At 43.3% G+C, this 21691-nt stretch overlaps 1 protein-coding gene across 4 annotated transcripts in view; it reads left to right on the top strand.

The window, feature by feature from the left end:
- Positions 1 to 21691, top strand: part of celsr1a (cadherin EGF LAG seven-pass G-type receptor 1a) — a 122393-nt gene that overhangs the window by 78029 nt on the left and 22673 nt on the right. For all 4 annotated transcript variants that reach the window (XM_061715292.1, XM_061715293.1, XM_061715290.1 and 1 more), the window contains exons 7-13: positions 14253 to 14410; positions 16328 to 16491; positions 17518 to 17643; positions 20155 to 20321; positions 20420 to 20605; positions 21262 to 21375; positions 21469 to 21643. In XM_061715292.1, the coding sequence (XP_061571276.1) occupies positions 14253 to 14410; positions 16328 to 16491; positions 17518 to 17643; positions 20155 to 20321; positions 20420 to 20605; positions 21262 to 21375; positions 21469 to 21643 (1090 nt within the window). The remainder of the gene's footprint in view (positions 1 to 14252; positions 14411 to 16327; positions 16492 to 17517; positions 17644 to 20154; positions 20322 to 20419; positions 20606 to 21261; positions 21376 to 21468; positions 21644 to 21691) is intronic.

Genomic DNA, 21691 nt, shown 5'->3' with positions numbered 1-21691 from the left:
TGTATATTTGTGCAGCCTCTGCAGTAACTGAAACTCAACCACTCCACTGTATTTTGAAACCTGTCAGTCGAATTCAAACAGGTGTGGCTCTTTTGTATTGTTGAATCTCAGTGCACCCCCGTCCTTCATGTGCATTACAAACAGTTTGAAGTTCTAATGGCTGCAGAGCTCATGCTTAAGTAATCCGACAAGACAGAAATGGCCACTCGATGTCCAGTGTAATGGTGAGAATGAGTGTCTGTTGTAGAATAAGCAGGCTCTTACCCTTTTATCTGTACTCTCTTTCTTTGTTAATGTTTCAGGATGTTTGCAGGTTTGCAGGGTGAGCTGACATGTAGTCAGGCACACACTCTCAAAGTTACTCAATCACTCCTGGGAGATAATGACTCTTAAAATACACTCTGGAGAGCCTGCAGGTGGTTTTGAACCATCGTCCTCCCCCTTTTGTTAAAGTTTTACTGCCAATGCATGTGTCTTTCCTGGGTGGTCAGAGAGGGATAGAGGGACAGATGCAGTCCTTATTTGGTGCATCGGCCTGGCACTTCTGTCAGCTGTGTAGAGGGATGTGTGTGTGTGTGTGTGTGTGTGTGTGTGTGTATTTGTGAAGACGGGCTACCGTACGAGGGGTTTCCGTACAGACAGGAGTGCAGGTTGCACATGTTTTCTCTGCTAAGTGCTTTGCAGAAAGGTTAAGTATTTCTATGTTTCTGAGGTGAAGCCCCAGACGCTGCGTTCCCCGGCAGGGTTTGTTTTCAGAGGAAGAGGCCATGTTATTCTTCGCTCTTCTTGACGTATGTTTCCACACACCTCAGACAGGTCATGTTATCGCTACATAAACACAGGCGCTGCTTCTTACTACTGTTGTAAGTTCCTCTCAGAGGAGAAAATTTTGATTGTTTTGATCTCTTCTAAGCGTTGTCCCATCGTCACAAACCGCAAGAAAATGCTCGTTTCTTGTGCCGTTGTTTAAGAGCTGGACTTTCTTGGGCTTTTGGACTCCGGTGTCACCAGAAAATGTTTCCCCTTGTTGTTTGTTTTTTTCCTGTTTTTCCTGCTGTAAATTTCACCCACTCTTGACGCAGCTCAGCGTTTCGCAGCGTGATATAAATCTATATATATATAAATCTGCCCGGGGCACCTCTGTCCGAGGGCGCCAGTGCAAGAGCGGCGCTCTATTGTGTGAGGCGGTGGGAGAGGTGGTTTTGAAGTGGGAAGGAGGAAATTATGCTGCGGGTTGGAAAGTGTTATTGTTGGCAGACCAGCCGGTGGCAAATAAAACCACAGACACCTCAGCCGACGTGCCTTTGTAGTGCAGGCGCAGGGGGTCGTGCTGGGGTTGATACCTGCTGTCGGTGACGGGTGCAAACTCTGCCATGGACGCAGACCTTATGTGCATTTGATAAAGCTAGAATACAAATAATTAATAGGTTTGCAGCATATCAGGCCACAACAGACCCCCGGCCGTTCACACTACATGAACAGACTACACCAGGGGTCGGCAACCCAAAATGTTGAAAGAGCCATATTGGACCAAAAACACAAAAAACAAATATGTCTGGAGCCGCAAAAAATGAAAAGTCTTGTATAAACCTTAGAATGAAGGCAACACATGCTGCATGTATATTAGTTATAACTGGGGGAAGATTTCTTTTTTTCATTATGCACTTCGAGAAAAAAGTCGAAATGTCAAGTAAAAAGTCGAAATTTTGAGAAAAAAGTCGAAATGTCAAGATTAATGTTGAAGTACAATCTTGAGAAAAAGTTGAAATGTTGAGAAAAAAGTCGAAATGTCGAGAAAAAAGTAGAAATGTCGAGAAAAAAGTAGAAATGTAGAGATTAATGTTTAAGTACGATCTCCAGAAAAAAGTCAAAATGTCAAGAAAAAAGTTGAAATGTCAAGAAAAAAGTTGAAATGTTGAGAAAAAAGTCGAAATGTCGAGAAAAAAGTTGAAATGTTGAGAAAAAAGTCGAAATGTCGAGAAAAAAGTTGAAATGTTGAGAAAAAAGTCCAAATTTCGAGAAAAAAGTCAAAATTTCAAGAAAAAAGTCGAAATGTTGAGAAAAAAGTCAAAATGTCGAGATTAAAAAGGAAAGGAAAAAAAATAGAAAAAAAGGAAAAGAAGAAAAAAAGGAAAAACATTTTTGAAAAAGCTCCAGGAGCCACTAGGGCGGCGCTAAAGAGCCGCATGCGGCTCTAGAGCCGCGGGTTGCTGACCCCTGGACTACACACACACGGCGTGTGGCTTGGTTTTGGGCTGCAGGTCTAACGTGGTGTCTCTCTTTCTCACGGTGTGTCTCTCCCAGGACGGGGGGAGTCTGGTGGACTCCAGCGGGGGCCTCCGTGTCCCGCTTTATACCGCCTGGCTGGAGCTCGATCAGAAGGAGGTAACCTCTGACCTCTAGCCTAGTTACTGGTGTTTTCCCCTGAACCTGGGTAGGGTTTAGTACCCGCTCTGCCTCTAGTTCCAGCTGCTAGACTGCTTTGTGTAGTTCAGACTCACGGAGGCAGCGAGGCCTCTGAGAGCCGGGCTCTCGGCTAGTCTGGCGTAGTCTAGCCTGTTTAGTGACGCTGCCGTAGATGCTCTGGCTGCGTCCCGGTTTGGCTGTAGCGGGTGAGTGGACTTCCTCTGTGGGTTCTTGGGGGATCTGGCTTTCTTTCAGCTCTTCTCAACATTCACACCGAAGGGAATTATCAGCAGCAGCGTACGGGTTGTTACGTATCTTACAAACCAAATCCAGGCGTAAGGACCCAGTGGAGAGCGTAAACAAAAACTCAACACAGTGATTTGAAAAACTCTTTATTTTATTCATGGATGTACCCAGGAACTATCGAATATGTTTAAACAGAGGAAATACACAATATTTATAAAAAAAAAGATTTCAGGAGTTTCAGGAGAGGAGTGTTGTGTCATTTATGTCAGAAATATGTTTCAAGAAAATCTTCTTATTTTTCGTTTCGTGACACCAGATTTTCATCGTCTGGTCTGCAGGCCGGTCGGTTCAGCAGCCGGACTCTTCCACTACGAAGCCTTGTAGAAACAGTTTAGCATTGAACTCTGAAAGAAGCAAGACCTTCACTGTAAACGTCTTTCATCTGGATGGGAGAACATGTCGCTTTCAGCATCAAAGTCTCTTTTCCAGATGTGCAAACTGCCCATTCGCACGTCCCTACCATCAGAGATGCACAGTCCTGATCTGAGTGCTGATAACAAGTCTGACGATCCCTCTTCTCTTAAGTCTGGAGGGTGCAGTGTCAGTGATAATGGATGAAGTCCACTTATTATTACTTTGCACGGTAGAAATTTCTCCTCCGGCTTTAGAGGATGTGAGGATCTGTGTTCATAGTGATTACCAGAGTTGTTTCTAACCTCATACACTTATTTCCTGTTCCTAATCCAGAACTGCCTTAAGATTGCAGGCATCAAAACTGATTATTTACCTCATTTCCCTGCACGCAGAGATTTCTCCAGTTTCCCGACTCTTTTGATATTATGTCCTGTAGAAGATGAGTTATTCAAAGTTAATAACAACTTGAGTGAAATTACTCTGAAATAGTTTCACAATATGTAAATACACTTTTTCAAAGATTAGTCAACCTCTGCCTATCTTTATTTCTAACAGACTGTACCTCCTCCGAGATGCTCTTTTTTACACCTGAAGGTAATGTAGTTGTGAGAAATGTCCTCCAGGTGTTTGTTTTTAACATCACCTACTTTTGAGCCTTTTGACACCCCTGTCCAATTCTATATTTTTTAATATATGCAGTCCCACAGACCAAAAGTTTGGACACACCTTCTCATTCAAACAAATGGGGAAGTGTGTCCAAACTTTTGGTCTGTACTGTGTATATATATATATATATATATATAAGCAGCTAATATTTTGATATATTGAAGGAATTATACGAATTTTCGGTCTTTTTTTAATGATGTTGTCGACGTCCTCCTTTGACTGGCGCTCAGGTGACGTGTAGAAGTTCAGTGAAGAAGGATGGTGTTTAGTTTGGCAGCAGAGTGGCAGGTTGAAGCTGTGATTCTGTCAAAGTGGATTAACGGAGCTCAGAGTCAGTCAGCGGCGGTTCTTGTAATATGGACGGCAAATGTGACTCAGCTCACATGCTTCTGTTTAGTGTCTTGGATCCTCTCCCGTGCTGCGTGTCCTTAGACTTTAACAAGAGACTCAGCCCTGAGATATTCATGGATGACTCGACTTCTCTCTTTTGTAGCCTTTTTTCTAGAAGCATGTTTGTAATACGTCTAATAGATGTTCATCAAACTCAGTGACCACTTCAGTTCAGACTGAAGATCTGGCTACGCAGCTTTACTTCATGGCTTTTTCTGTACAGCCGCTCAGATTTGTTCACTCCTCCCTCACACTCCCGTGATGTCACTGAAAGGAGTACATTTCACACACTTCACCTACCATGAACCTAATGTCTCGGTAACACAGAAGGAGACAGTCAGTGGAATCTGGGGGGAGAAGAGGAGAGATAAAGATGAGATCTGGAGAGAGGAAACATTCATACGGTTTACAGCAGCTCTGTTGGCAGGAAACTGTCCTCCTCCTCCCGCTCTCCCGTCTCTCTGTCTCCAGACTCGTCTCTCTTATCGTTTTCCACTTATGTCTTATCTCTTAAATGCTCCTCATTAGATGCGATCTTTATCGTTCTAGTGCTTTTTACAGCCGAGCATTCGCATCAGTCCAGATCACGGCTGAAGCGCTCCCTGAAAGCTGTTTAGGTGATAATCACACGGCTGCTGCACAGCGGCTACTGTCTGCTCAGATCCACATCTATGTTGTGTATTTGACATTTGGAAATAGAGCGGAGGTTTTATTTTAGAAATGTTGCAACAAAACACTTTTATCAGTCTTCTTTGTTCCTGTTGAGGTGGTAGACCTGTGAATTACTGCTTACTTTTATGCTGAAATTGGTTTTAAAATAATCTGGATTATCCACATTTCATTTCATTTTTATTTATTCCGATCATGGAAATGTGCAAACAAAAGAAACAAACAAGTAAAATGACAACACAATCAAAAGCATATTCCATAACCAGAAAGGAGCAGGAAGAAAAAAATCTTATTATACCTGCCCGTCCCTCAAAACAAAATTGAACAATAATAACAGATGGTCTGCACAATTACTTAGTTAATATCACAAGGAAAGAAAAACAAAAAAATCAAAGATAGATTGTCCGTTTCCATACGCATATATTATAAATTTTGACTATTTCATCCATACATTGCTATTTTTTTCTCTTTAAATTTCTTTTTAAACTGAAATTTCAGTTGGAAAAGCAACAAATCTGCACAATATTATAAAAAACCTTTTTTTTTTATTCATGGCTTTAAAGTACATACATGGGCTTGTGAAGGGACTAATGACTCAAAAACATTGAGATAACGCAACGCTTCATTTGAGAACATATAAAACTGAAAACGTGTCATTCGGCGAGCTGTTCAGATCTCCAGGATACTGTGACCTCACAAACCCAGATCAGAGTACCGTTATCCAGCTTCACAAACCTCAGCATCACTAACACCCCGCCACATAAAACCAGCTGCTGTGAGAGGTATAAAGACGTGGTTGAAAAGGGAGCTTTTGTACTGCATGTCTGTGTATTTTAACAATCATGACATCGCGACTTCAAGAAATAGGGTCAACTTTTGCCTAAATGTCATAATGTCCCCCTTAGATGTTTGGAGGCATTCGGGCTTGGGTGCACTTTTTGTTTCAGTCATGTTAGATACAATCCAAATTCAAGAAAATTTAAGATTATTTTCATATCTCCTAAATTCGTATTCTACCCACAACGTCTGTATTTATCTGGGAACTGAGGAGACCAGTTCCTGGAGTTTCAGGAGAAGGATATTGTCCTCTTGTCCTCTAATGTAGGATTCATGGAGCTTATATTTTGTGACGGAGGCAGGATGTGCTTAGGTTACGTCTTGCTGAAAGCTGCAAACCGCAAGCTGCAAAAGTTTTAAACCTGCATGTTTAGATGTCGTAGTGAACTGATCTTTAGACGTGCTCCTGAACCCACACAGTGGTTGACATAACAGATCACAGGCAGCCAGCACTGATTTTTCACTCCCATACACACAGATATTTCTTCTGATTATTGGGATCTTGTGATGATGTTATGTTCTATTTCAAAGTCTTTATAATTGAATTAGGAAGTTCTTTCATAATTTGTAGATGCAGTTTTCGCCAGAGCTCAGCTTTCCTTCTAGGCGAGGCTTCCTCTCTAAGATGCTCTTATGACCCCGTCATACCACTGACCTGTCACCAGTTGACCAAATGAGCTGCCAGATGTTTCTCCAGGTCTTAATTTCTGAAACCGCTCACTTTTTCAGCCTTTTCCAGCTATCTTGAGCTGTGTTGCTCTCTTTGTTTACAAAATGAGCCTTTTTCATGACCTAGTAAAGTATGTCAAGTTCAACATTTGATACGTTTTCTACGTTCCGTTGTGAACCAATTATTGGTTTATGCCATCTGCTGATCTTTGCAATTATGTTGTTAATCACATTTTGCAGGGTCCTAGTGTTTTTTTCCTGAACATAGTTGCAGGATACGGTTACTCTTACGGTTACTCGACTCGTGCACCGTCACATATTTGTCTCTTTGAAAACACGGCAACAATGACCGCCGTCCATCTGTCACGCAGAGAGGCGATAAACGCGGCGGTGACGCACAAGACCTTGCAGCATCATGAAAGCCCTCCAGAAAGTGTGTGTGTGTGTGTGTGTGTGTGTGTGTGTGTGTGTGTGTGTGCGTGCGTGCGTGCGTGCGTGCGTGCGTGCGTGCGTGCGTGCGTGCGTGCGTGCGTGCGTGCGTGTGTGTGTGTTTGAATAATTCACACTTCTAGGTTTACACGGCCAGAGGGGAGGTGAAGTAATGTGGCCATGATGGGTTGTTGTTGCCAGAAGAAAGATGGGACACACCAGGTTATACATGACACGGCCAGAAATTAACTTGAAACACACACACACACACACGGTCTTGTCTTTGGGTAAATGTGTGTCTGTATGTGGTAGAAAAGAAACTATTCCTTCTAGGCCTTTGTCTGTTGTGTGCTGCAGTTTAGCTCCACATGCCTCGAAGCAGCGACATTATCCAGACCTCCCACCTCCCTCACACACACACACACACACACTCCCACCCCCTCCGGCCCCCGAAGGCGAGTGTCATTTTAATCTCAAAGTCGGAGCAACAATGCCGCTTCCTCAGATGAACACAGATAACATGGAGTCCGTGTGCGCCCGTTTTCCTTTATGATCAGAATGAACCTCGTGGCCGTCCGCAGGCCCACAAGCCACTTCCTGGCCGCCACACACACACACTCACACACACACACAACCGTTTGCCCCCTTGCTCACTCAACACACTCGCTTAAACACACTGCAGACATCCTTCCCCAACTGCCCAATCACCCATGTACCAGCACACAACTACCACTTCTGTCCCACACACACACACACACACACACACACACACACACACACACACACACACACACACACACGTTTCCTCGTCATTAGGTGCTCATTTTGACGGCGTTCTCTGACTAAGCTGTTAAAGTGAGCGTGTAACAGTCAGGCTGTTTATCCCGGCTGCAGGGCTGGTTAAGTGATCATGTCAGGTCTGACAGGAAGGCCGGTGTTAACAGAGGTGTCAGTCTCTGTGTCTATGTTTGTGTGTGTGTGTGTGTGTTGGTGGAAGGAAGAGGGTGTGTGTGCGCTTGGGTGTGTCTGTGAGCTGCAATCACACACGGACCGCGGTGCGTTTGGGTGCCTGCCACCACTTTGTGTGGCCGTCTCTGCAGCTATGCCACTTGTGTCCTCCGGCCTCTTTGTCTCCGTGAAAAGCTGCGGGGATCAAGTGCGTCGTCATGGCTGCGGCAGGCCCGTCGCCCCTGGAGACGGCACCGTAGAGACAGAGAATCTCCAGCAGCCACACGGAGGTCGTAGGGTAAATAACAGGCTCTTGATGGGGCCCGTCAACGCTGGGCCAAGAGCTCTCACAGACCGGGGGGAAAGATATGCATTCAATATTCGGAAAATCATAACTTTTACCTCTCAGACGGCACTTTTAATCAAGCTCGGGGACGTTTGTTCATTTTGAAACCAGTTGTGAAACGTTAGCGGTCTGATTTAAAGCAGCTTAGAGTTTTGTGGACAGATTGTGGAGCTCTTGCAGCCGAACAGAGCAGCGTTCACACCCACAAGAGGCCAGAAGTTCTTACATTAGGGTTTTAAATTGGATCCCGCTAATATGGCTGGATGATGAACGCGTGTTTAACGTGCGTTAATGTAAACACAAGACGTGTTTAAGTCACCTCAGGCCTGAAGGCGAGTTGAGGGGAGGGAAAGTGAGTGGAGAGGCGTTATCTGTGAAACATAACCTAACATGTGTGGGTGTGTAGAATGACGTATTGTCCCTATATCAGCAGGATTAATACGCTGTCAGACAGGTGTAGGTTTCAAAACAAGGATGGATGAACATCATGAGCGTTTTTTGGTCTAGTCTTGCAAAGTCCCGACTTGTCATCTTTGTGTCCAGTTGTTCAAACAATGAAGCATCCTTTGTGGTTTTGGACACATGCTGGTTTATGTAACTCGCAGATCTCCTCGTCTCCCCAGTTCTCATCTTGTTAAGACAGATCTTACCTGAAATGTCCCGCTGCTGTTACTCTCATCAGCTGTTTCCTTATTTTATAGAATTTATAAATAAATAAAAATGTCCCTGGTGGGTTGTACTAGGGTACATGATCAACAAACCCCTCCCCGGGTTAGTTCTGTTTATATTAGGATTACCCTCGGAGGTGAGTTATTCGTTGGGCAGCTCGACCCGCCACCCAACGTCTGTCAGTGTAAAAGTGACACACAACACGCTAGATCCATGCGTTAAAATGCGGGTTATCCGCCGATGTGAAAGGGGCTAGAATCGTATCCCCGAGTGGGCAAAGCAGCCACATGAAACAGTGAAGGACTGTATGAATTAGTGAAAGATGTTGATTAAACGGAATGATAAAATAAATGTTTGGGATTGTGTGCATTTGGGATTTTTATAGATAGATATTATAGATTCATGTCATCTAACGAGTGCATTTAGAAAATATGACATGGTTTTATACCTGAGCCTTGAATTTAGTTGTGTATCTTAAAGACTTGTTACACAGATTTAATATTTTTTTGTAGTTAGAAGAAGAAGGAAAAAAAGAAAGGAAGATATCAGCAGTGGTGTGTCCCACCCGCATCCTCGGCAGTCCCGATGCTTTGTGCTTTTAAACCCTTCTTTTTCTGCTTCTTTTTCTTTTTTTTTACCTTCCTTAAGGACGCATGAAGCGAAGATAAATGATTGTGGTGTTCTGGCAAGAAAAGGTGTACTTCCAGTCCTGCATCATAATCCATAAACTTTGACTCAGATGCAGGACAAAATACTAAAAACATTGTTACAGTTCATGAACCATTATTACAGAAATGCTAATATACATAAAACATTTACATTGCAGACTTCCTAATTGTGTGTAATGTCCCATTTATTGCACACCACTTTAGTATATCCGTGTGTGTGTGTTGTGGTTTGTTAATTGCTCTGTGGGTCCATTTCAACCACGACGAGGGTTTCTCTGTTCCCTCCTCTGCTCTCCTTCTTCTCTTTTGTCTCTTTATCTCATCTTTTTGCTTGACTTGACTTCAAAGAGATAAGACTGTAATCGGAGGTACTACACGTTCTCTAAAACTACCTTTTGTGGTCTCTGAAAGCTGTTTTTATGTCGCTGTTATCACACTCTCATTTTCCAGACATCACTTCTGTCATTGTTTGAATGAAGTCATTTTATTTGTTCTCTCTTTATCAGAATAATTAAAGGAAAAATACTTAAAGGCTTTTTTTCTATAAAACCTGGTCACAGCTGATATTCACAAAGCTCCAGATGAAAGTAGATATTCCTGACTGCACCTTTCTCTCTTTTTTATGCTCTTTAATCTGATTTTAGAGGAATTTGATCCTTCTCGGGAGTCGTGACACTAATACACTTATATGTTCCAGTCAAAATGCACCACTTTTAGCTTGTGTTCCCGAGCTGGAAATGCTCGTTTCCTCCTGCTCGCTGCTTCACATAGTCTATTTCTTTGAACGTTTTGCTTATTTGTACTTTACTTTAATAGATTTTGGGTTTATTTCAACCCGGATCGCCTGAACGGGACATCCATGCAGGTTTCACAACGTAATTAGCACAAGCATTTCCAAACCTTTTATTGCACCAATTATTAAAAAAAATTGTGATTTCTTTCAAATCAATCATGTACTTCCAAGGTTTGCTGAATAATAGATATATATGAATGTGTACAATCCTGTGGATCGATTGTTTCTGCTTTGAGAAAATCAAGCTTTAATATCATTCAGCATGTCTTTTAGCACCTACACTTGGGTGGACAGCATGGATTTATGTTTTTAACAGGGAATTAAGAAAAAGTAAATGATACAAAAGTGGCTCTAAACACATTGTTACCTCTGAACACAAGGGGGTGTAGAGATCTGCAGTGACAGAGGAGGACGACGATACTGTCAGTCGTCAGGGTCATCTGGCGCGTCCTGTAATACCGGAGGTCACTTTGTCGTTCCCAACGGGCTTCGTCCAGACTCTTAGGCTACGTTCACACTGCAGTTCCCAAGTGACCCAAATCCGATTTTTTGCTCATATGTGACTCAGATCCGATTTGTTTATGACAGTGTGAACAGCACAAGTCACATGGAATCTGATCTTTTCAAATCAGATTCAGGTCGCTTCCATATGTGGTTCTAAATCGGATACAGGTCTGATGTTTTGCAATGCGACCTCAGTGTGAACAGGCAGGCCGGAATTAATGCGACTTTGACGTCACACGCAGAGCCCCGAGACACGGGAGAGACACGGGAGACGGCGGGGGTTCCTCCGGGCCGCCTCCGCCTCTCCTCCTCCCCTCCCCACCGCTCACCTCTTTTCCGCCTACGACCTCAGATCAGACGAGACAACCCGCTGAATTTAAGCATATTACTAAATAAAGAAGCTAAGGATTCAATTCAGCGAAGCGGTCGTGGTCGCATAACCTGCCCGTTTTACAACGAGCTGGACCGTGTGTTAGGTGATAAACCCAGCTGAACGCCGGAGAGCAGAGCTGACACTCCGGGGAGCGGAGCTAGAGCCCTGCTATAGCGGGACTGTTTTCTTCATCCTGCTATAGCAGGACTGTTTTCTTCATCCCGCTCCCTCTGCATTTCTGACCATTACCGCCCGCACCCGCAACGTGTGTTACACTCCCGCCCGCGCCCGCAGTGTTTACATCCGCTCCCGCCCACTCCCGCAAAACTCTGAGAATTCATGTCCGCACAATGATAGAGATGCAAGAGAAACGTCCTTGACAAATCTATCTGATTTAATGTTAACATGATAGGATTGTGGAGCTTGATGGATAATTGGCAGTTCACAGGCACCTGTTGGATGCAAATCCATCATTGTCATCATCACACGCCTCTGCGCATGCGGGTCAGTTCAGGGCCGCGATGCGTTCACACTCGAGTCGGATATAGGACACATTTTAAAAGATAATGTGAACAGCCACACAAAAAAATCGGATATGGGAAAAAATCGGAATTGAGCATTAAGGACTGCAGTGTGAACGTAGCCTTAGGGTCACCTGGAAATGGAGAAAACTGCAGTCCCTCAGCTGACCACTGGAGCCCGGGTGCAAAAGAAGGTCGTTCTCTATTGACCCTCCCGTTAAAATGTCCAACTTTGTAGCAGAAATAAACATTTATGGCATCTTTATAAAAAAAAAAAAAAGTTGAAATGAAACCATGAAACCTGGAGAGGGTTGAATGCCTCTGCACCATATCAGGTGTGTCGTCTTTTGACTGATGGCTGGCTACAGTTAAGAATACGGAGGTTAATTCACTTATACGACACAAAGGTTTACCCGCTTCGTCTCTTCGGTCGTTGCTTTGTTGAGACTCTTAAAGGAAAAAAAAAGTCTCTGCCATGACGTCCACCATCAGTCTGAAAGATAGACACGCAAATGTTGACAACTGCGAAGATACTAAGGCTGGTTTTTGTCAGTAGTGGTGAAGGGAGACTTTCAGCGCCGGACTTTTCCTAAAAGCAGAAAAATTGAAGCTGATATTTTAACATGAAAAAAAACTTGTGGGTCCTTTTTTCAATGTTCATCAGCAGCCTCGTTGTAGTTTTTATCGCCTAATCCTCGACATCGGTGCTCGGCTCCATATGTTCGTGTGTGTGTGCGTGTGTGTGCACGATTTTGCTTTTGAGATTTTAAGGAAAAAGTGTCAGGGATTGTCCAAATGAGATTAGATGAGAAAGAGAAAGAAAAACATCGGCGGCGACGTACTTCCTGTTCGCCCCATGGAAAGTGTTGTTTTTGGTGGCACACATGGAAACAAGGCCAGTTGAAGGGAGTGGCAGGGGAAAGCGACAATAAACGTCCCTCTGGGTCCGAAACTATGCCCGGACCGGAGCCCACCTCCACTAAAATAGAGGACACTTCTCCCTTCTGTCGCTTCTCTCCCCAGTTTTGTCTGTCGTCCTTTCTTTTCTGTTTTTCCCCTTTGTTTGGACGAGCCTCGGCCCCGCCAGTATCTCATTACTCTAATCCTATTTTTACGGCAGATAATCACATGCACCGGCATTGTTTTCTTATGCATGCATCTTTTCTCTCCTCAGCTCCTCCACTGCGTTTGTGACGCTCAAATTCATGTGCAGTTGAACAAAGATGATACAACGTGGCCTAGAAATGAATCTGAAGTGAAAATAATGTTTTCTTTACATGGAGCTGTGTTGTATTGCTGTCTCCATCTCTTGTTGCAGCCCAGGTGTCTTATGTAAACACGGCTTCTCATCGTTTTGTTATCTCATAACTCAAATTCACGCCTCTAACAGCACAGACAGCAGCAGGCCCGGTTCTACGAGGGTGCATAAGCATGCATTGCACCCTTAGTTTATGTGTTTGCATGCTCAGTTGAAAAGACGGGAAAAAAAACTGACAAAAACTTAAAATCTTACCAGGAATATTTGTCTTATTTCTAGTTAAAATGTCTCATTTTTAGTCAATAAATCTTATTACACTTAAAACAAGAGTAATTACCAGAAAAATAACTTGTTATTTGACAATTTTCACCTGTTTCAAGTAAATTTCCACTTGAAATAAGTAGAAGAATCTGCCAGTGGAACAAGATTTATCTTCTTATTACAAGCAAAAAAATCTTGTTCCACTGGCAGATTTTTCTATTTATTTTAAGTGAAAATCTACTTGAAACAGGTATAAATTGTTGTTTTTTCCAGTGATGAATCTTGTTTTAAGTGTAATAAGATTTTTTTAGACTAAAAATGAGCCATTTTAACTAGAAATAAGACAAATATTCTTGTTAAGATTTTGAATTTTTGCAGTGTAGATTATCTGATGGGTGAGGTAGCCCAGACTAAATGTAGCATTTTCTTTGTTCTGCAGCAATATTGCTGCAATAAAGCATTTGAAATACACTTTAAATATTCTTGTTTTACTAGTATCATTCCGCTTGAAATTATGGGAAAATGCATAATTTAGTGTTGAATAACGTGCCAGGCATGTGCACCCCCTCTGATCTGAGATGCAGCCCTAGTCATCATTTTCTAGAACCGGCCCTGGACAGCAGGGAAATAAAACTGGACTTCTGATATGTTTGAGCAGTAAAGATTGTGTAAACCGTACCCATTAAACTAATGTGGATAGCTTAAGTAAATGATGTTTGTTCCTGGTCCAGAGTCAAGAAAGAAAAAACACCCGGTTGACCTCCAGTCTCAGGTTGGGAATTATTTACAACTGGCCTGGTTTTTCTAAGCTGATTCACATTTTCTCAGATCAACATTTTTCGGCCACACTTGATCAAGGAATTAGCCCAGTTTGTTATTATTCGGTGCAAGGTAACGCACGGTGGCATTTCTTGACACATTAAGCCACGAGAGGCTTTTTGCGCGTCGGCTCAAAGTCGCTTGAAGCCGGCCAGTTTGCGTAGCGCTGACCTCGCACTGATCGAAAAGTCAACTTCCTCAGATCTCATGAAAAGAACGAGAGAGATCAGGCATTACATAGTCCGCTGAGGTAATTCACCTAGAAAAAAAACGGTGTAAAGAAGCTTAGTTTGGACAAACAAGAGAGCGGCTCGCAGGTTCATGTGTCGTTGAGTGAAACAATGTGTTTTTTATTGTGTTTTCCAGCCTAACATCGGGCGCCTGGGCGTCCCTCACGGGCCCTCTGCTGAAAAGGTGGCCGTGGTTGCCGTGGACGAGTGTGACATCTCCATGGCGATTCGCTTTGGAAAGCAGATTGGCAACTACTCCTGCGCCGCCCAGGGCACCCAGACTGGACAGAAGAAGTAACAGCTGCTTCCCCCACTTTCCCCCTCTCCCCCCCTCCCTCCGGTCCGTCCCACACCCCAGTCAGACAGTCGGGAGTTAGTCGGGAGTTAGCCGTACCTTCGGCGCAACGTCGGCCCACACAATCTGCATTCTGCCATCCTTTTCTCCGTTTATCTTTTAATCTTTTGCGTTCATCCCCGAGTCATTTCTGCTGTCAGACACAGCCTTAGAAGACTAAAAGCTCACCTCAGCACAAGCTTTAGAGGATTTACAGTGTTTACCTACCACTAATCAGATCTTATTGTCATAATTCAAGAGTTTTTTTAATACGTCCCACAGAGAGTTGGCGTGCTGGGGCACATTTAGTTCGTGGCGGGTGGAGACGCAGGGAAGCTTCAAAACGAAGATGTTACATTCCTTTAGGAACTTGCTCCACAAAAAGGAGAAGTGTTCAGACAACGTGAGCGTAGATATCAGAACCGTATACAATTCTAGGTAACGTTTGAGCCTTTAACCAAAATTTAGAGGTAAAATGTCTCTGAAACAATAAACGTGAGCATCACTCAATTCCAGTTGATCATTAACTGTTTCTAACTCTGTCTGCTTATCATCATCACTGGATCTTTTAGTATTAGTGCTTTTAGTCACACAATATAAGTCCCGTTCAGTATATACAGTACTGGAGGGAAATGTCAGGGATGTGGACGATACGACCCAGAGGCTGGAGTTCCAAAAAACGTGTTTATTTCAAACTTAAACAAATAAAAATCACTGCAGGACTAAGCAGGAATAAAAAAAAAACAGAGCATGAACACAACTTAATCCAAAAACCTGAGCTGAAACCTGGGGGGGGGGTAGACACAATACAGACCAGCATGGAGCTGGGAACGACAAGACAAGATATACACAGAAGGCTTGAGGAGAGACAGGTGCAAACAATCAGGGCAGATGGAAACAAGGGAAGTCGAGACAAAACTTAAACACAAAGATATGGGGTTTCAAAATAAAACAGGAACTAAACACCAAAACTGTGACATCAACTCAAAGGCGTAACAAAACTCAAAACCTTTAATCAAAGGAGGTTGTGTTTGCTGGCTGGGTCACTGAGGCCTTTCTGCACTGGATTAATTAGATTTCCCTTCAGCTGTTGGACAGATGGTTTAGTCTAGTGGTCCAGAGCCGTACACGCACAAATCATGATGCTTCTCCCTCCGTGCTTCACTATCAGAGCAGAGTTTTGACATCGATAAGCTGTTTCCTCTGTGACTATTCTTCCTCAACAAATTGACTTTTGTAGTCATCAGTCCACAAAACACATTCCTAGCAGCTTTGAAAAGTGTCCAGTTTAAACCACTGACTCCAGTTGAAGTCATTTTCTCCAGTATCGTCGATGTTTATGGGATATCAGCAATAAATACACAAGAAATCATAATTATCAGTTATCATGTTTAAGAAAACCTGCAAAATTGAGAGTGGTCATTTTAAATAACTTTAGAGGAAGTAATATAGTTTCCAGTCTGATTTATTTCATCACACTGAGTTTGGGTCATCTGTACAGTTTCAACTTTCAGTGGTCTTTTTGTGCAAAATTGAAACCACATTAAGACTCTTAAAGCTTTTTAGTGTTTGATGTTTAGTGTTTTAAAGCTCTATATGTAAGCAGCTTCTTACGTGAGCAAGTATGTTAAACCGGACCACCAGAGTCATGAGGGTACAGTCAGTTACAGTAGCTTTGCAAAGCTTTCAAACTTTAACACAATAACCTTATTTTCAAATATTCTGAGGTCCAGCCTCTCAGAGGTAAAACTGGGGGCATGACTGACACAGTTTGGATTTATTTACACCAAAATTGCAGTTTTTGGGCAAAAAAATGTGTTTCACATGATAAAAAAGGGGGAAAAAATAATTTAACCGTATTACTGAACCTTCTGCAGATCACTGGACCTGACAGGACCGCTGTTGCTGGGCGGAGTTCCCAACCTCCCCGAGGACTTCCCGGTCAGGAACAGAGACTTTGTGGGCTGCATGAGGAACCTCACCATCGACAGCAAACCCATCGACATGGCCAGCTACATCGCTAACAACGGCACGGCAGCAGGTAGGACCTGCAGCGAGCGGAGTTCAGGCGCTGAGCTGGAAACAGCCACTTCTTCAGTTATCGTTATTCTCTATTCTAAGTCATTTCATTGCATTGCATGCCCGGGTTGGATGGTCTGCTCTGGCCACCCGTAGACTTTATCATTGGCATGTCTTTGTTTATAAGGCCATTCTGGGCCTGCTTCCAGCTTATTTGGGGAGGTATCTCTCTCAAAAAAGCAGGGAGGCAGAATCTTCGGTCGCAGGATTTATTTTTATTGACTGTACCAAGAGTCCGCCCTGGACAAGCTAGTAGGGCTTTCAGCTCTGCTGCCCCCTTTGCTTGGAAAGAGCTGCAGAAAATCCTAAAATTGAATAATCTGGTGTCACTTGATGGTTTTTAGGTTCTCCTGAAAGACTTGGAAGCAAGTACAACAGGCTGTAGATGCTGTGACTGCTGATTTTGTTTGTGATCTGTATTTCTGATTTGTTTTTAACTGTTTTGTTATGGTTGGTTTGTGCAACTTTGTGTTTGTGCTGCTGCCTGTCTTGGCCAGGACTCTCTTGTAAAAGAGATTTTTAATCTCAACAATTTTTCCTGGTTAAATAAAGGTTATAATAATAATAATATTTTTTGAGATTAAAACCTCTTTTTCAAGAGTGACCTGGCCAAAATGGCAGCATAAAACCAATACAACAATACATACATACGAACACAGACAGTCAGTCACACATTCCGGGGAAACAATAGTAAAACAATAGTAAAATTACACAACGGGGCAGTCACAAGAACCGAGAGAGCTAATTTCTCTGTCTTTTAAAATGGATTTGAATTTACCCAAGGATACAAGATCAACCAATTTCAAGTCCTTCTGTGCATCATTCCAAGTTGAGGGGGCAGAAAACTTGAATGCCTTTTTACCCAGTTCAGTTCTGGCTCTCGGAACCTGCATTTGGATAAAGTTCTGTGAGCGCAGGCCATAATGGCTGACGTTTCTAAACATGTGCATAATAATAACAATTTCCATCTCTGGTGTCTGACGTTCAGGTTGTCCAGCAAAGAAAAGCTTTTGCACGAACGACGTGTGTCTGAACGGAGGCGTTTGTGTCAGCAAGTGGAACACGTACAGCTGCGACTGCCCGACGGGTTACGGCGGCAAGAACTGCGAGCAAGGTGAGCAACGCCGAACCGGAATAACCGTCCATTAACATACGGCTTCATGTGCGGACGCGTCTCCGGCTGAACGTGCATGCGCCCGCTTGCTCATCTCCGAGCTTCTGCACCGACACGTTTGTTTACCCGCCGCATGCGCGGCTGGAAGATATCCAGGAAACCGTGCAGGTTGTGGAGATCACACGGGATAAGCAGCTCCCGCCGTGACTCACCGTGACTCATGCACAAGTCCCAAACGTGGCCCGAGGTTTGGAGTTTTAGGACAAAGAGACATCTCTCACCGTGGCTCAGTTATCAAAACCTGGACTGCAAGGATGAAATGAAAGACACTCGGAGCCATAATACTAAATATAAACTCAATACGTGTACATTTTTTTAATCCAGATGAATAGAGGAGGCTATTTAATTTCCCACTTGGTCCCTCTTAGTCAAACATAAAAGCATTTTTTCATCACACTGCTCATGTTCTCCTGTGCGAAGGAGAGATCATTGATGTTTTCCTTCAGGGTAACTTTCCAAACGATGCTGTAGAGGTGTGAATATCCCCGTGAGGTGGCCAGCCGGTGCCAGGCCCGGTATCCAGTATCTGAACTGGGCCGGGATCACAGCGGGCTGGAAGGAGGCTCTGGCCGCCCCAGAACCGAGGCTTCACACACACACACTGCTGCGACAAAAGAAACTGGAGATGTGTTTCACACACTGCAGGAATCATCCAGACTGGACGGGTGTGACAAAACCTGCTGGAAGTTGTTTTTATCTTCTGATTCAATCAGATCAGGTTTACGTTGACAGATCGTTCTACAAGAATATGCTCAAAAAACACATTGGGCACGCGTTTATCTTAAATCTGAAGTAAGGGTTATTGATCTGTGAACCTCTCGGGACACTCACGTTTATATTCGGTCAGTTGTGTCAAAGTAAACTTCCCTCCTGCGAGACTCTGCTTCAGCGTAACTAAGGAGTGGCTGCTTTTGTCTGCAGATTTGTTCTCTTTTATGGAGAAACGGAGATTTAGTCAAGAGCAGACTAAACCCACCAGAGAACAAATATGTGCTTTGTGTCATAATTACAGCTTGTGTCGGAGGTGGTTTGTTAATGATTTGGTTGAAATGTGCACTCTGGAGAGCAAAGAACATGCAGTTTTACTCTGCAACAGCCACAAACGCTTTTGAAGACTGAAGTTTTTGGTAGAGTTTCATTTTGTCTTCAGGTGTTAGATGCTTGTCTGCTTAATTATTCTGAAATAACAACTTGGTGTCTGTTACCTCATTTTATATTCATAGGAATTACAACAATGTCTAATATCATGTTGCACCATATCCTTCATATTGTAAACCAGGGGTGTCAAATGTGCAGACCGTGGGCCGCATGTGGCCCGAGAGAGGTTTTCATGCGGCCCGCGAGAAGTTTCCAACGCAAAAAAACGAAATGTTAATTTACTAAAAAGGAAGGCATAAATAATTGCCATTAATCGCAGCATATCCAATAATATATTTCTTCTACAAATCCATCGTTATTCCACAAAGAGCGCAGTTTTCTACATTTTTTTAGTTTTCTAGAATGCATTTGCCGATTTTATTTCTTTGTAGATGGTCGTTTATTTTTATTAACTGACTACTATTATATATTTTCGCAGGAAAAATATCACTGCTAAAAAAGATGATAGAAAATATTTATTCGGAGAATTTCAGTTTTGAATACGAGGATAGGGACAAAGTAAAACAGTTAAAAGAGAAGTGCTGACTTTTTCGGCACACTGTCGTAAATATCCGCGCCAATTTTTAAAAATAAATACACTTAATTGTACTGTAATCTCTAAATCACAAAGAAACACTATCAGATGTAATAAGAAAGATTTAGCTTTTAATTAAATTTGCTATAAAAAAGCGAAATATAAAAAAAACATACTTGTTTCTGTTTATCTTTGTAAAATTATATTAAAAGTATCTTACATAATTTGAAAAAAACCGAGAAATTTCAAGAAAAGATCCTGAAGAAATATATTTTACATAATTAGAGTGTAAACAAAGTGCATATTTCCTTTAAAATTAACTAAACTGATATTGGATTAGATAACAATAGTAAAAAAGAAAAATTAGAAAAAAATAATTTCGCTTCGTTTTTTGTTATTTTGAGCGTGGGCCCGCGAGAAAAAAATTGGTCAAATCCGGCCCGCCAAGCAAAATGAGTTTGACACCCCTGTTGTAAACGATCTGAATATCATTTGATTTTAACCTCGTTTTGCTTCTAGAAAGCACCTTAGTGTGTCTTCCTTAACTGTTCCCTCTCTTTTTATTAGCTCTCTGTTTTACTTTGCTTTCACTTCATCCAGCATGTTTGAACGCTGTTTCTACAGTCGCATATTGATGGAGGTTTACTGTTTTCTCCAATGACACTCTAAATGGAGCAGGACTCGTGTGCTCCTCTCAGCACCAGAACACGTGTAGTACCAGACCAAGCTTTTGACATCAGTCTGACAGATTTACTTCCCCCCGTCTCGGTCCTGTGCAGAGATGCCGTCTCCTCAGTTCTTTGACGGGCAGGCGCTGGTGTCCTGGAGCGAGCCGGACATCACCGTGGCCGTCCCCTGGTACATGGGCCTCATGTTCAGAACCAGGCAGCCTGCCGGGACCCTGATGCAGATCAACGCCGGAGCTTCCTCCACTATTCACCTCATGGTGAGACGCGGCTCTCAGCACTCTCCACAAGTGGTTCAGTTTGGTTAAAGGTATCACGTGGGTTGATTTCTCCGTTCTGTCATCCTTTCACCCTGCAGGTGAGGGATCAGCAGGTCCGTATGGAGGTGACGCTCAGGCAGCAGCTGTTGGCGTCGCTGAGCTTTCCACAAGTCCGCGTCAACGACGGCGAGTGGCACCACTTGCTGGTGGAACTAAGGAGCATTAAAGACGGCAAGGACATCAAATACATGGCTGCCGTGTCGCTGGACTACGACATGTACCAGGTACACTACAACTCCAGTGGTCACTGCATACAGAAATGCTCAAATATGCTTCTTTTTTTTTAATTATTTATAATTTTTATTTTTCAAAATGAAGACAGGGACAATAAAAAAAAAAAAGGTTAACAACACCACATTTCACATAATCAAAAAAAGAAACATCACAATAACACAAAAAAAAAAAGACAAGGGGGTGGGGGGAAGGGTTGGTACAGATTAACTTTAAGAATAAAGGAGCCTCTAGCGTCAGTTCGGGTCCAGCTCTAAAAGAAGAATAAGTAAAATAAAATAAGAAGCATGTGACCAACACAACAGGTCATATCATTATTACATTATTCTCAACTGTTGTCTAATGACAGCCCATGGGGCAAATTGGTCATTTCATTGTCTTTGAGGATTGCGGTTGCCTTTTCCATTGATAATAAGTCCAAAAAGTCCTTCAGCCAATTGTGGTGTGATATAAGCTCGATGTATAATTTTAAATTGTATAATTTTATATCTCACACAACTGCAAATAGATATTGACTGCTTTAATATTAGGTTCCACTGATCTGAAGTGAGAGATGAACAAATGTCCCGTTCCCATTGTGACTTGGTGGAAGTCGTGCTGTCAGGCAGAGTAAATATGCTTCTTAACAAATGTGTGTGACTTCAAGCAGAAGTCCGTGGAGATCGGTAACGACCTGCCCGGCCTGAAGCTGCAGACGCTGCACGTGGGAGGTCTGCCCGGGGAGGGAAACCACGTCAACAAGGGATTTGTCGGCTGCATACAGGTGGGTTTGTCTATGCTGGATATGACTCGTGCTCGCTGTGTGTTTGGACTTCCCCCGGGCTTCGTCTTCACCGCCGCGTGTGCTCTCCATCAGGGCGTACGCATGGGTGAGACGTCCACCAACATCGCCAACATCAACATGGCTCAGGGCCTGAAGATCCGCGTGGAGGACGGCTGCGACCTGGCCGACCCCTGCGACTCCAACATCTGCCCCGAGAACAGCCACTGCAGCGACGACTGGAGCGCCCACACCTGCGTGTGCGACCCAGGTAACACACGCCCGGCTGTGAACACACCCACGCTCGCTGCACTCACTG

The sequence above is a fragment of the Cololabis saira genome, chromosome 23 (assembly GCF_033807715.1).
Source record: "Cololabis saira isolate AMF1-May2022 chromosome 23, fColSai1.1, whole genome shotgun sequence".
Lineage (NCBI taxonomy): Eukaryota > Metazoa > Chordata > Actinopteri > Beloniformes > Belonidae > Cololabis > Cololabis saira.
The sequence above is the reverse complement of the archived record's forward strand: the minus strand, read 5'-3'. Positions and strand labels throughout refer to the sequence as shown.